This window comes from Oncorhynchus mykiss, unplaced genomic scaffold, assembly GCF_013265735.2.
Source record: "Oncorhynchus mykiss isolate Arlee unplaced genomic scaffold, USDA_OmykA_1.1 un_scaffold_251, whole genome shotgun sequence".
NCBI classification, from domain to species: domain Eukaryota; kingdom Metazoa; phylum Chordata; class Actinopteri; order Salmoniformes; family Salmonidae; genus Oncorhynchus; species Oncorhynchus mykiss.
The window spans coordinates 46,575-57,500 of record NW_023493710.1 but is presented as its reverse complement, the minus strand read 5'-3'; the positions used below and the strand labels follow the sequence as shown (position 1 = coordinate 57,500).

Below are 10,926 nucleotides of genomic sequence, written 5' to 3'. Positions count from 1 at the left end.
CAGAACTCTGATACAGAACCGAGCAGCACATCATCCCCCTCATCCTCTTCATCTGTACCTGGAAACCACTCAGACACACACACACACACACACACACACACACACACACACACACACACACACACACACACACACACACACACACACACAGTAGTTCTGACTGGTTCTGTCAATAGTTATATGACTGGTTCTGACAGTAGTTATATGACTGGTTCTGACTGGTTCTGTCAGTAGTTATATGAGTGGTTCTGTCAGTAGTTATATGACTGGTTCTGACTGGTTCTGACTGGTTCTGACTGGTTCTGTCAGTAGTTATATGACTGGTTCTGACTGGTTCTGACTGGTTCTGTCAGTAGTTATATGACTAGTTCTGACAGTAGTTATATGACTGGTTCTGACTGGTTCTGTCAGTAGTTATATGACTGGTTCTGACTGGTTCTGTCAGTAGTTATATGACTGGTTCTGTCAGTAGTTATATGACTGGTTCTGTCAGTAGTTATATGACTGGTTCTGTCAGTAGTTATATGACCTGTTCTGACTGGTTCTGTCAGTAGTTATTTGACTGGTTCTGTCAGTAGTTATATGGCTGGTTCTGACAGTAGTTATATGACTGGTTCTGAGTGGTTCTGACAGTAGTTATATGAGTGGTTCTGTCAGTAGTTATATGACTGGTTCTGACTGGTTCTGTCAGTAGTTATATGACTGGTTCTGACAGTAGTTATATGACTGGTTCTGACTGGTTCTGACTGGTTCTGTCAGTAGTTATATGACTGGTTCTGACTGGTTCTGTCAGTAGTTATATGACTGGTTCTGACTGTTCTGTCAGTAGTTATATGACTGGTTCTGACTGGTTCTGTCAGTAGTTATATGACTGGTTACTGTCTCTATATAATTACTGTCCTTAATATGATAGAACATTGTAACATTGTACTGTACCTGTATGGTAGAACTTTCCAGAGAAGCCCAGATTAAAGGTGAAGTTGGTGATTTGAGATCTCAGCTGGTTCTGAGTGTCCAGGAGGGCCTGGAGAAAGAGAGAGAGAGTTGTGTTAGATTTGCTATATGATCTCTTCTAAATGTCCTGTGTTCTAAATGCCTGAGTGTTCTAAATGTGGAGTGTTCTAAATGTTCTGAGTGTTCTAAATGTTCTGAGTGTTCTACATGTTCTGAATGTTCTAAATGTCTGAGTGTTCTAAATGTCTTAGTGTTCTAAATGTGTGAGTGTTCTAAATGTCTGAGTGTTCTAAATGCCCGAGTGTTCTAAATGTCTGAGTGTTCTAAATGCCTGAGTGTTCTAAATGTCTGAGTGTTCTAAATGCCAGAGTGTTCTAAATGTGTGAGTGTTCTAAATGTCATAAGTGTTCTAAATGTCTGGGTGTTCTAAATGTCTGGGTGTTCTAAATGTCTGGGTTTTCTAAATGTCTGGGTGTTCTAATTGTCCGGGTGTTCTAAATGTCTGAGTGTTCTAATTGTCTGGGTGTTCTAAATGTCTGGGTGTTCTAAATGTCTGAGTGTTCTAATTGTCCGAGTGTTCTAAATGTCTGGGTGTTCTAAATGTCTGGGTGTTCTAATTGTCCGGGTGTTCTAAATGTCTGGGTGTTCTAAATGTCTGGGTGTTCTAAATGTCTGGGTGTTCTAATTGTCCGGGTGTTCTAAATGTCTGAGTGTTCTAATTGTCTGGGTGTTCTAAATGTCTGGGTCTTCTAAATGTCTGAGTGTTCTAATTGTCCGGGTGTTCTAAATGTCCAGGTGTTCTAAATGTCTGAGTGTTCGATATGTCTGAGTGTGTTAGATCTCATGTGTTACATTCTCCTACATTCATTTTACATTTCCACAAACTTCAAAGTGTTTCCTTTCAAATGATACCAATAATATGCATAGTTAAATAAAGGTTACATTTGAAATAATACAAAAATAATATCAGGCAGTTGGATTTGGGTGTCATTTTCCTCCCCCTCTCTCTCCTCTCTCTCCTCTCTCTTTCCCCTTTTTCTCCTATCTCTTTCCCCTTCCCTCCTCTCCCCTCTCTCTCCTCTCTCTCCTCTCTCTCCTCTCTCTTTCCCCTTTCTCTCCTCTCTCTTTCCCCTTCCCTCCTCTCCTCTCCCCTCTCCCCTCTCTCATCTCTCTCCTCTTTCTCATCTCTCTCCTTTCTCTCCTCTCTCTTTCCCCTTCCCTCCTCTCCCCTCTCCTCTCTCCTCTTTCTCATCTATCTCATTCCCCTTTCTCTTTCCCCCCTCTTCTCTTCTCTCCCCTTCCCTTTCTCTCCTCTCTCTTTCCCCTTGCCTCCTCTCCCCTCTCTTCTCTCTCTTCCCCTCTCTCCTCTCTCTCCTCCCCTTTCTCTCCTCTCTCTTTCCCCTTCCCTCATCTCTCCTCTCTTCTCTCTCCCCCCTTTCTTCTCCTCTCTCTCTTCCCCTTTCTCTCCTCTCTCTTTCCCCTTCCCTCCTCTTCCCTCTCTTCTTTTCTCTCTCCTTCCCTTTCTCTCCTCTCTCTTTCCCCTTCCCTCCTCTCCCCTCTCTTCTCTCTCTCCCCTCTCTCTCTCTCCCCCTCTCTCTTCTCTCTTCCTCCTTCTCTCTCATTCTCCTTCCCCTCTCATTCCATTTCCCTCTCCCCCATATTTCTCCTCCCCCTCTACTTCCATACTTCTCTCAATCTCTCTGTGAAAATGTCAAATTCTCTGAAGACGACTGTTTTATTTTAAAGGAAGGCTGATACAGCAGGAATGAATGGCTGTATCATTCTCTCTTTCTCTCAGTCTGTCTCTCCTCTCTCCTCTCTCCATCTATCCCCGTCTCTCTCTCTATCTCTCAGTCTGTCTCTCTTTCTCTCTCCATCTGTCCTCATCTCTCTCTCTCTCTTTCTGTATCTCTTTCAATCTCTACCCTTTTCAGACATTCCCCCTTTCCCCATCTCCCTTCTTTCCTGTCCCCTCTAACTCTCTCTACCTTCTCTATCTCTCTCTACCTTCTCTCCTTCTCCCTCTGTCTGAGGTGTTGGGCAGGCTAGTATAATCTCTCCTTCTCTCTCTGTATCTGTCCCCCTCCCCTCCTCTCTCTGTGTCTGTTCCCCTCTCCCTCCATTCCCTCCCTCACCTCCTTCTCTCTCTCTCTCTCCCCCCTCTCTCCAAGGTCCTAGATGTTCAGGTCATATTTCTGATGCATTATAGGAAAAATGTCAAACACTGACAGGTAGTGACATTCTAATCTACAGAGCTAAGCAAACACACACACACACACCTTTCTCCCCAGAGTGCAGGCTGTGTGGTGTCAGGATCAATGCAGTGAGCCAAGCAAAAGGCCCTGGTCTAATCTCAGACACACTGCAGAGCAACACACCTCTCCCCTGTCTCACACACACACACACACACACACACACACACACACACACACACACACACACTACTACACACTGCAGTGAGCCAAACAAAAGGCCCTGGTATAATCTCAGACACACTGCACCACCCCCCCCACTGTTCCCTCCTACCTTAACATCCTTGGTGTTCATGGAGCCCCCCCCCCCCTGTTTTCTCCTACCTTAATATCCTTGGTGTTCATGGACCCCCCCTGTTTCCTCCTACCTTAATATCCTTGGTGTTCATGGACCCCCCCCTGCCCCATTTCCTCCTACCTTAATATCCTTGGTGTTCATGGAGCCCCCCCCCCCCTGTTTCCTCCTACCTTAACATCCTTGGTGTTCATGGACCCCCCCCTGCCCCATTTCCTCCTACCTTAATATCCTTGGTGTACATGGAGCCCCCCCCCCCCCTGTTTCCTCCTACCTTAATATCCTTGGTGTTCATGGACCCCCCCCCTGCCCCATTTCCTCCTACCTTAATATCCTTGGTGTTCATGGAGCCCCCCCCCCCTGTTTCCTCCTACCTTAACATCCTTGGTGTTCATGGACCCCCCCCCCCCCTGCCCCATTTCCTCCTACCTTAATATCCTTGGTGTTCATGGAGCCCCCCCCTGTTTCCTCCTACCTTAACATCCTTGGTGTTCATGCGTGTTCCTTCCTTCCCAACGAAGATGTCGTCTATATCCACCAGGATGTGACGCTCCAGCCCCAACGACAACTTCCTGTCCGTGAGGTGAGTGATAGCGTCCACCAATAGGAGCCTGTGTAGCCAGTAGCCCAGGCCGTGTCCGAAGATGACCCTCTGAACACCGTCAAAAAGCCCCGTATCCAACACCACCGTAGCCCGTAGGCCCCGACTGAAACCAGGGACTGGATTATCTCCGCTGCCCACTCCGGGGACTCCCTCCCTGGGCCGTGCCTGGACAACAGCCTGGTAGGAGGAGTGGTTGGAGGAGAATGTGGTCCAGTCATCGCCAGGGAGTGGTCCACGGTCCGTCTCAGCCCGCGTCAGGTGGAGGAGGGGCGAACGTGACATCACAGAGGCGTCTCGGAGCGCCTGATTGGTCCGTAGCAGCAGGGGAAGACCCCGGAGATTCAGCAGGGGTGGAGAGTTCTGATTGGCTCTGTGGAAGGTGATGATGCCGACTCGATAACGGAGACAGTACTGGGGGACAACAAGGGACAACATTTGGCAAGAAGCAGCTGACAACCAGACGAACGTTAGCAAACGTTAGCTGACAACCAGACGAATGTTAGCAAACGTTAGCTGACAACCAGACGAATGTTAGCAAACGTTAGCTGACAACCAGACAAATGTTAGCGAACGTTAGCTGACAACCAGACGAATGTTAGCAAACGTTAGCTGACAACCAGACGAATGTTAGCAAATGTTAGCTGACAACCAGATGAACGTCAGTGAACGTTAGCTGACAACTAGACGAATGTTAGCAAACGTTAGCTGACAACCAGACGAATGTTAGCAAACGTTAGCTGACAACCAGACAAATGTTAGCGAACGTTAGCTGACAACCAGACGAATGTTAGCAAACGTTAGCTGACAACCAGACGAATGTTAGCAAATGTTAGCTGACAACCAGATGAACGTCAGTGAACGTTAGCTGACAACTAGACGAATGTTAGCAAATGTTAGCTGACAACCAGATGAACGTCAGTGAACGTTAGCTGACAACCAGACGAACGTTAGTGAACGTTAGCTGACAACCAGACGAACGTTAGCAAACGTTAGTTGACAACCAGACGAACGTCAGTGAACGTTAGCTGACAACCAGACGAACGTTAGTGAACGTTAGCTGACAACCAGACAAACGTTAGCAAACGTTAGCTGACAACCAGACGAACGTTAGCAAATGTTAGCTGACAACCAGACGAACATTAGCAACCGTTAGCTGACAACCAGACGAACGTTAGCAAACGTTAGCTGACAACCAGACGAACATTAGCAAACGTTAGCTGACAACAGCTGTCTGTTCCAGGGGTCAGTGTGCCTGTTCCAGGGGTCAGTGTGTCTGTACCTGGTGTAGCAGCTGTCTGTTCCAGGGGTCAGTGTGTCTGTACCTGGTGTAACAGCTGTCTGTTCCAGGAGTCAGTGTGTCTGTTCCAGGGGTCAGTGTGTCTGTACCGGGTGTAGCAGCTGTCTGTTCCAGCGGTCAGTGTGTCTGTACCTGGTGTAACAGCTGTCTGTTCCAGGGGTCAGTGTGTCTGTTCCAGGGGTCAGTGTGTCTGTTCCAGGGGTCAGTGTGTCTGTACCTGGTGTAACAGCTGTCTGTTCCAGGGGTCAGTGTGTCTGTTCCTGGAGTAACAGCTGTCTGTTCCAGGAGTCAGTGTGCCTGTTCCAGGGGTCAGTGTGTCTGTACCTGGTGTAACGGCTGTCTGTTCCAGGGGTCAGTGTGTCTGTACCTGGTGTAACAGCTGTCTGTTCCAGGGGTCAGTGTTTCTGTACCTGGTGTAACAGCTGTCTGTTCCAGGAGTCAGTGTGTCTGTTCCAAGGGTCAGTGTGTCTGTACCTGGTGTAGCAGCTGTCTGTTCCAGGGGTCAGTGTGTCTGCACCTGGTGTAACAGCTGTCTGTTCCAGGGGTCAGTGTGTCTGTACCTGGTGTAACGGCTGTCTGTTCCAGGGGTCAGTGTGTCTGTACCTGGTGTAACAGCTGTCTGTTCCAGGGGTCAGTGTTTCTGTACCTGGTGTAACAGCTGTCTGTTCCAGGGGTCAGTGTGTCTGTACCTGGTGTAACAGCTGTCTGTTCCAGGGGTCAGTGTGTCTGTTCCAGGGGTCAGTGTGTCTGTACCTGGTGTAACAGCTGTCTGTTCCAGGGGTCAGTGTGTCTGTTCCAGGGGTCAGCGTGTCTGTACCTGGTGTAACAGCTGTCTGTTCCAGGGGTCAGTGTGTCTGTACCTGGGGTAATAGCTGTCTGTTCCAGGGGTCAGTGTGTCTGTACCTGGTGTAACAGCTGTCTGTTCCAGGGGTCAGTGTGTCTGTTCCTGGTGTAACAGCTGTTTGTTCCAGGGGTCAGTGTGTCTGTACCTGGTGTAACAGCTGTCTGTTCCAGGGGTCAGTGTGTCTGTTCCAGGGGTCAGTGTGTCTGTACCTGGTGTAACAGCTGTCTGTTCCAGGGGTCAGTGTGTCTGTACCTGGTGTAACAGCTGTCTGTTCCAGGGGTCAGTGTGTCTGTTCCAGGGGTCAGTGTGTCTGTACCTGGTGTAACAGCTGTCTGTTCCAGGGGTCAGTGTGTCTGTTCCAGGGGTCAGTGTGTCTGTACCTGGTGTAACAGCTGTCTGTTCCAGGGGTCAGTGTGTCTGTACCTGGTGTAACAGCTGTCTGTTCCAGGGGTCAGTGTGTCTGTACCTGGTGTAACAGCTGTCTGTTCCAGGGGTCAGTGTGTCTGTACCTGGTGTAACAGCTGTCTGTTCCAGGGGTCAGTGTGTCTGTACCTGGTGTAACAGCTGTCTGTTCCAGGGGTCAGTGTGTCTGTACCTGGTGTAACAGCTGTCTGTTCCAGGGGTCAGTGTGGGCGTACTTCAACAGACTCTCGTAGATGACCAGGATGTAGCGACCACGCCCCTTTGAAAAAAAGAGAACAACGTCAAACAGCTTGTTACCCTTCTGTTGTGACGTAACCACGGCAACGTGCGGTTGGCTTTTGATGTGTTACAGGTCCTTTGTGATTTTAGATGTAACCACGGCAACGTGCGGTAGCTTCTGTTTTTGGGGTAGAAGCTGTTCAGCAGTCTACTGTTTTTGGGGTAGAAGCTGTTCAACAGTCTTCTGCTTCGGGGGTAGAAGCTGTTCAGCAGTCTACTGTTTCAGGGGTAGAAGCTGTTCAACAGTCTACTGTTTTGGGGGTAGAAGCTGTTCAACAGTCTTCTGCTTCGGGGGTAGAAGCTGTTCAACAGTCTTCTGTTTCGGGGGTAGATGCTGTTCAACAGTCTTCTGTTTCGGGGGTAGAAGCTGTTCAGCAGTCTTCTGCTTCGGGGGTAGAAGCTGTTCAACAGTCTTCTGCTTCGGGGGTAGAAGCTGTTCAACAGTCTTCTGCTTCGGGGGTAGAAGCTGTTCAGCAGTCTACTGTTTCAGGGGTAGAAGCTGTACAGCAGTCTTCTGTTTCAGGGGTAGAAGCTGTTCAGCAGTCTACTGTTTCAGGGGTAGAAGCTGTTCAGCAGTCTACTGTTTCAGGGGTAGAAGCTGTTCAGCAGTCTTCTGTTTCAGGGGTAGAAGCTGTTCAGCAGTCTTCTGCTTCGGGGGTAGAAGCTGTTCAGCAGTCTTCTGCTTCGGGGGTAGAAGCTGTTCAGCAGTCTACTGTTTTGGGGGTAGAAGCTGTACAGCAGTCAACTGTTTCAGGGGTAGAAGCTGTTCAGCAGTCTTCTGCTTCGGGGGTAGAAGCTGTTCAACAGTCTTCTGCTTCGGGGGTAGAAGCTGTTCAACAGTCTACTGTTTTGGGGGTAGAAGCTGTACAGCAGTCTACTGTTTCAGGGGTAGAAGCTGTTCAGCAGTCTACTGTTTTGGGGGTAGAAGCTGTTCAGCAGTCTACTGTTTTGGGGGTAGAAGCTGTACAGCAGTCTACTGTTTCAGGGGTAGAAGCTGTTCAGCAGTCTTCTGCTTCGGGGGTAGAAGCTGTTCAGCAGTCTTCTGTTTCAGGGGTAGAAGCTGTTCAACAGTCTTCTGTTTTGGGGGTAGAAGCTGTTCAGCAGTCTACTGTTTTGGGGGTAGAAGCTGTACAGCAGTCTACTGTTTCAGGGGTAGAAGCTGTTCAGCAGTCTACTGTTTCAGGGGTAGAAGCTGTTCAGCAGTCTACTGTTTCAGGGGTAGAAGCTGTACAGCAGTCTACTGTTTTGGGGGTAGAAGCTGTTCAGCAGTCTACTGTTTTGGGGGTAGAAGCTGTTCAGCAGTCTACTGTTTTGGGGGTAGAAGCTGTACAGCAGTCTACTGTTTCAGGGGTAGAAGCTGTTCAGCAGTCTTCTGTTTCAGGGGTAGAAGCTGTTCAGCAGTCTACTGTTTTGGGGGTAGAAGCTGTTCAGCAGTCTACTGTTTTGGGGGTAGAAGCTGTTCAGCAGTCTACTGTTTTGGGGGTAGAAGCTGTTCAGCAGTCTACTGTTTTGGGGGTAGAAGCTGTTCAGCAGTCTACTGTTTTGGGGGTAGAAGCTGTTCAGCAGTCTACTGTTTTGGGGGTAGAAGCTGTTCAGCAGTCTTGAAATCCATGGTTTTCTAAACCTTGGTTGGAGGATTACTGACTTCCTGCTTGTTCCCTGTTGATTACGAGAATCCTCAAACAGACCGTTTTGGGAACAATTTTGGAAAGTTACTGAAATTTCGCAACGTTAGCAGATCTCCATGAAAAAGGTTAAATATTCAAATGAATCAAAAAATTATAACAATATTAACCTGGTCAGTGAGAGGAGACAGGTCTCCCTTCCCCATAATAATAATAATATTAACCTGGTCAGTGAGACAGGTCTCCCTTCCCCATAATAATAATAATATTAACCTGGTCAGTGAGAGGAGACAGGTCTCCCTTCCCCATAATAATAATAATATTAACCTGGTCAGTGAGACAGGTCTCCCTTCCCCATAATAATAATAATATTAACCTGGTCAGTGAGAGGAGACAGGTCTCCCTTCCCCATAATAATAATAATATTAACCTGGTCAGTGAGAAGAGACAGGTCTCCCTTCCCCATAATAATAATAATATTAACCTGGTCAGTGAGAGGAGGCAGGTCTCCCTTCCCCATAATAATAATAATATTAACCTGGTCAGTGAGACAGGTCTCCCTTCCCCATAATAATAATAATATTAACCTGGTCAGTGAGAGGAGGCAGGTCTCCCTTCCCCATAATAATAATAATATTAACCTGGTCAGTGAGAGGAGGCAGGTCTCCCTTCCCCATAATAATAATAATATTAACCTGGTCAGTGAGAGGAGGCAGGTCTCCCTTCCCCATAATAATAATAATATTAACCTGGTCAGTGAGAGGAGGCAGGTCTCCCTTCCCCATAATAATAATAATATTAACCTGGTCAGTGAGAGGAGGCAGGTCTCCCTTCCCCATAATAATAATAATATTAACCTGGTCAGTGAGACAGGTCTCCCTTCCCCATAATAATAATAATATTAACCTGGTCAGTGAGAGGAGGCAGGTCTCCCTTCCCCATAATAATAATAATATTAACCTGGTCAGTGAGGCAGGTCTCCCTTCCCCATAATAATAATAATAATAATAACCTGGTCAGTGAGAGGAGGCAGGTCTCCCTTCCCCGGGGTGATCTCTGTTGTGAAGGGGTACCTGGCTGACTCCAGGATGGCGACTATGTCCTGTCCTAACTGGCTATACTGTGATTCTACTAGTACCAATACTACTGGGTCGACTGAGGGGAGGGGATGCGTGTCGCGGTCGGATCGTCTGTCGGTGTGTGTGTCGGTGTGTTTATCAGTGTGTGTGTCGGGGTGTTTATCAGTGTGTGTGTCGGGGTGTTTATCAGTGTGTGTGTTGGGGTGTTTATCAGTGTGTGTGTTGGGGTGTTTATCAGTGTGTGTGTCGGGGTGTTTATCAGTGTGTGTGTTGGGGTCAGATCGTCTGTCGGTGTGTGTGTCCCGGTCAGATCGTCTGTCGGTGTGTGTGTCCCGGTCAGATCGTCTGTCGGTGTGTGTGTCGGGGTGTTTATCAGTGTGTGTGTCGTGGTGTTTATCAGTGTGTGTGTTGGGGTCAGATCGTCTGTCGGTGTGTGTGTCGGGGTCAGATCGTCTGTCGGTGTGTGTGTTGGGGTGTTTATCAGTGTGTGTGTTGGGGTGTTTATCAGTGTGTGTGTCGGGGTGTTTATCAGTGTGTGTGTTGGGGTCAGATCGTCTGTCGGTGTGTGTGTCGGGGTCAGATCGTCTGTCGGTGTGTGTGTTGGGGTGTTTATCAGTGTGTGTGTTGGGGTGTTTATCAGTGTGTGTGTCGGGGTCAGATCGTCTGTCGGTGTGTGTGTTGGGGGATCTGTAGGGAGTTGGAAAGGGCAGGGGGCACGCCACAGCAACGTGCTCTCCTGATTGGATGAGCTGTAGAGTGGGGGCGGAGTGAGAGAATAGGAAGTAGGCGGAGCCTAGCAGGGAGCCAGAGGCGAGGAGGAGGAGGAAGCGCCGCAGGTGGCGACGGACATGAACCGCTAACGACATCACTACCTGGAGGGTCGCGACGTTTACATGTGTATGTCAGGGTGTGTGTGTGTGTCAAGATGTGTGTGTGTCAAGGTGTGTGTGTGTGAGAGTGTGTGTCAAGGTGTGTGTGTGTCAAGATGTGTGTGTGTCAAGGTGTGTGTGTCAAGATGTGTGTGTGTCAAGGTGTGTGTGTGTCAAGGTGTGTGTGTGTGAGAGTGTGTGTCAAGGTGTGTGTGTGTCAAGATGTGTGTGTGTCAAGGTGTGTGTGTCAAGATGTGTGTGTGTCAAGGTGTGTGTGTGTCAAGGTGTGTGTGTGTGAGAGTGTGTGTCAAGGTGTGTGTGTGTCAAGATGTGTGTGTGTCAAGGTGTGTGTGTGTCAAGATGTGTGTGTGTCAAGGTGTGTGTGTGTCAATATGTGTGTGTGTC

General features: G+C 48.4%; 1 protein-coding gene across 1 annotated transcript in view; it reads right to left on the bottom strand.

The window, feature by feature from the left end:
• LOC110515781 (bifunctional heparan sulfate N-deacetylase/N-sulfotransferase 4-like) overlaps window positions 1-10,610 on the bottom strand; it is a 71,961-nt gene extending 61,351 nt beyond the window's left edge. The window contains exons 1-6 of the mRNA XM_036973468.1: window positions 10,219-10,610; window positions 9,586-9,870; window positions 6,842-6,928; window positions 3,977-4,516; window positions 937-1,024; window positions 1-58 (exon numbers count right to left, since the gene is read on the bottom strand). The exon at window positions 1-58 is cut by the window's left edge and continues 97 nt beyond it. Of these exons, the coding sequence (XP_036829363.1) occupies window positions 1-58; window positions 937-1,024; window positions 3,977-4,516; window positions 6,842-6,928; window positions 9,586-9,870; window positions 10,219-10,518 (1,358 nt within the window). The 5' untranslated portion in view covers window positions 10,519-10,610. The remainder of the gene's footprint in view (window positions 59-936; window positions 1,025-3,976; window positions 4,517-6,841; window positions 6,929-9,585; window positions 9,871-10,218) is intronic.
• Between the last annotated feature and the right edge of the window lie 316 nt (window positions 10,611-10,926).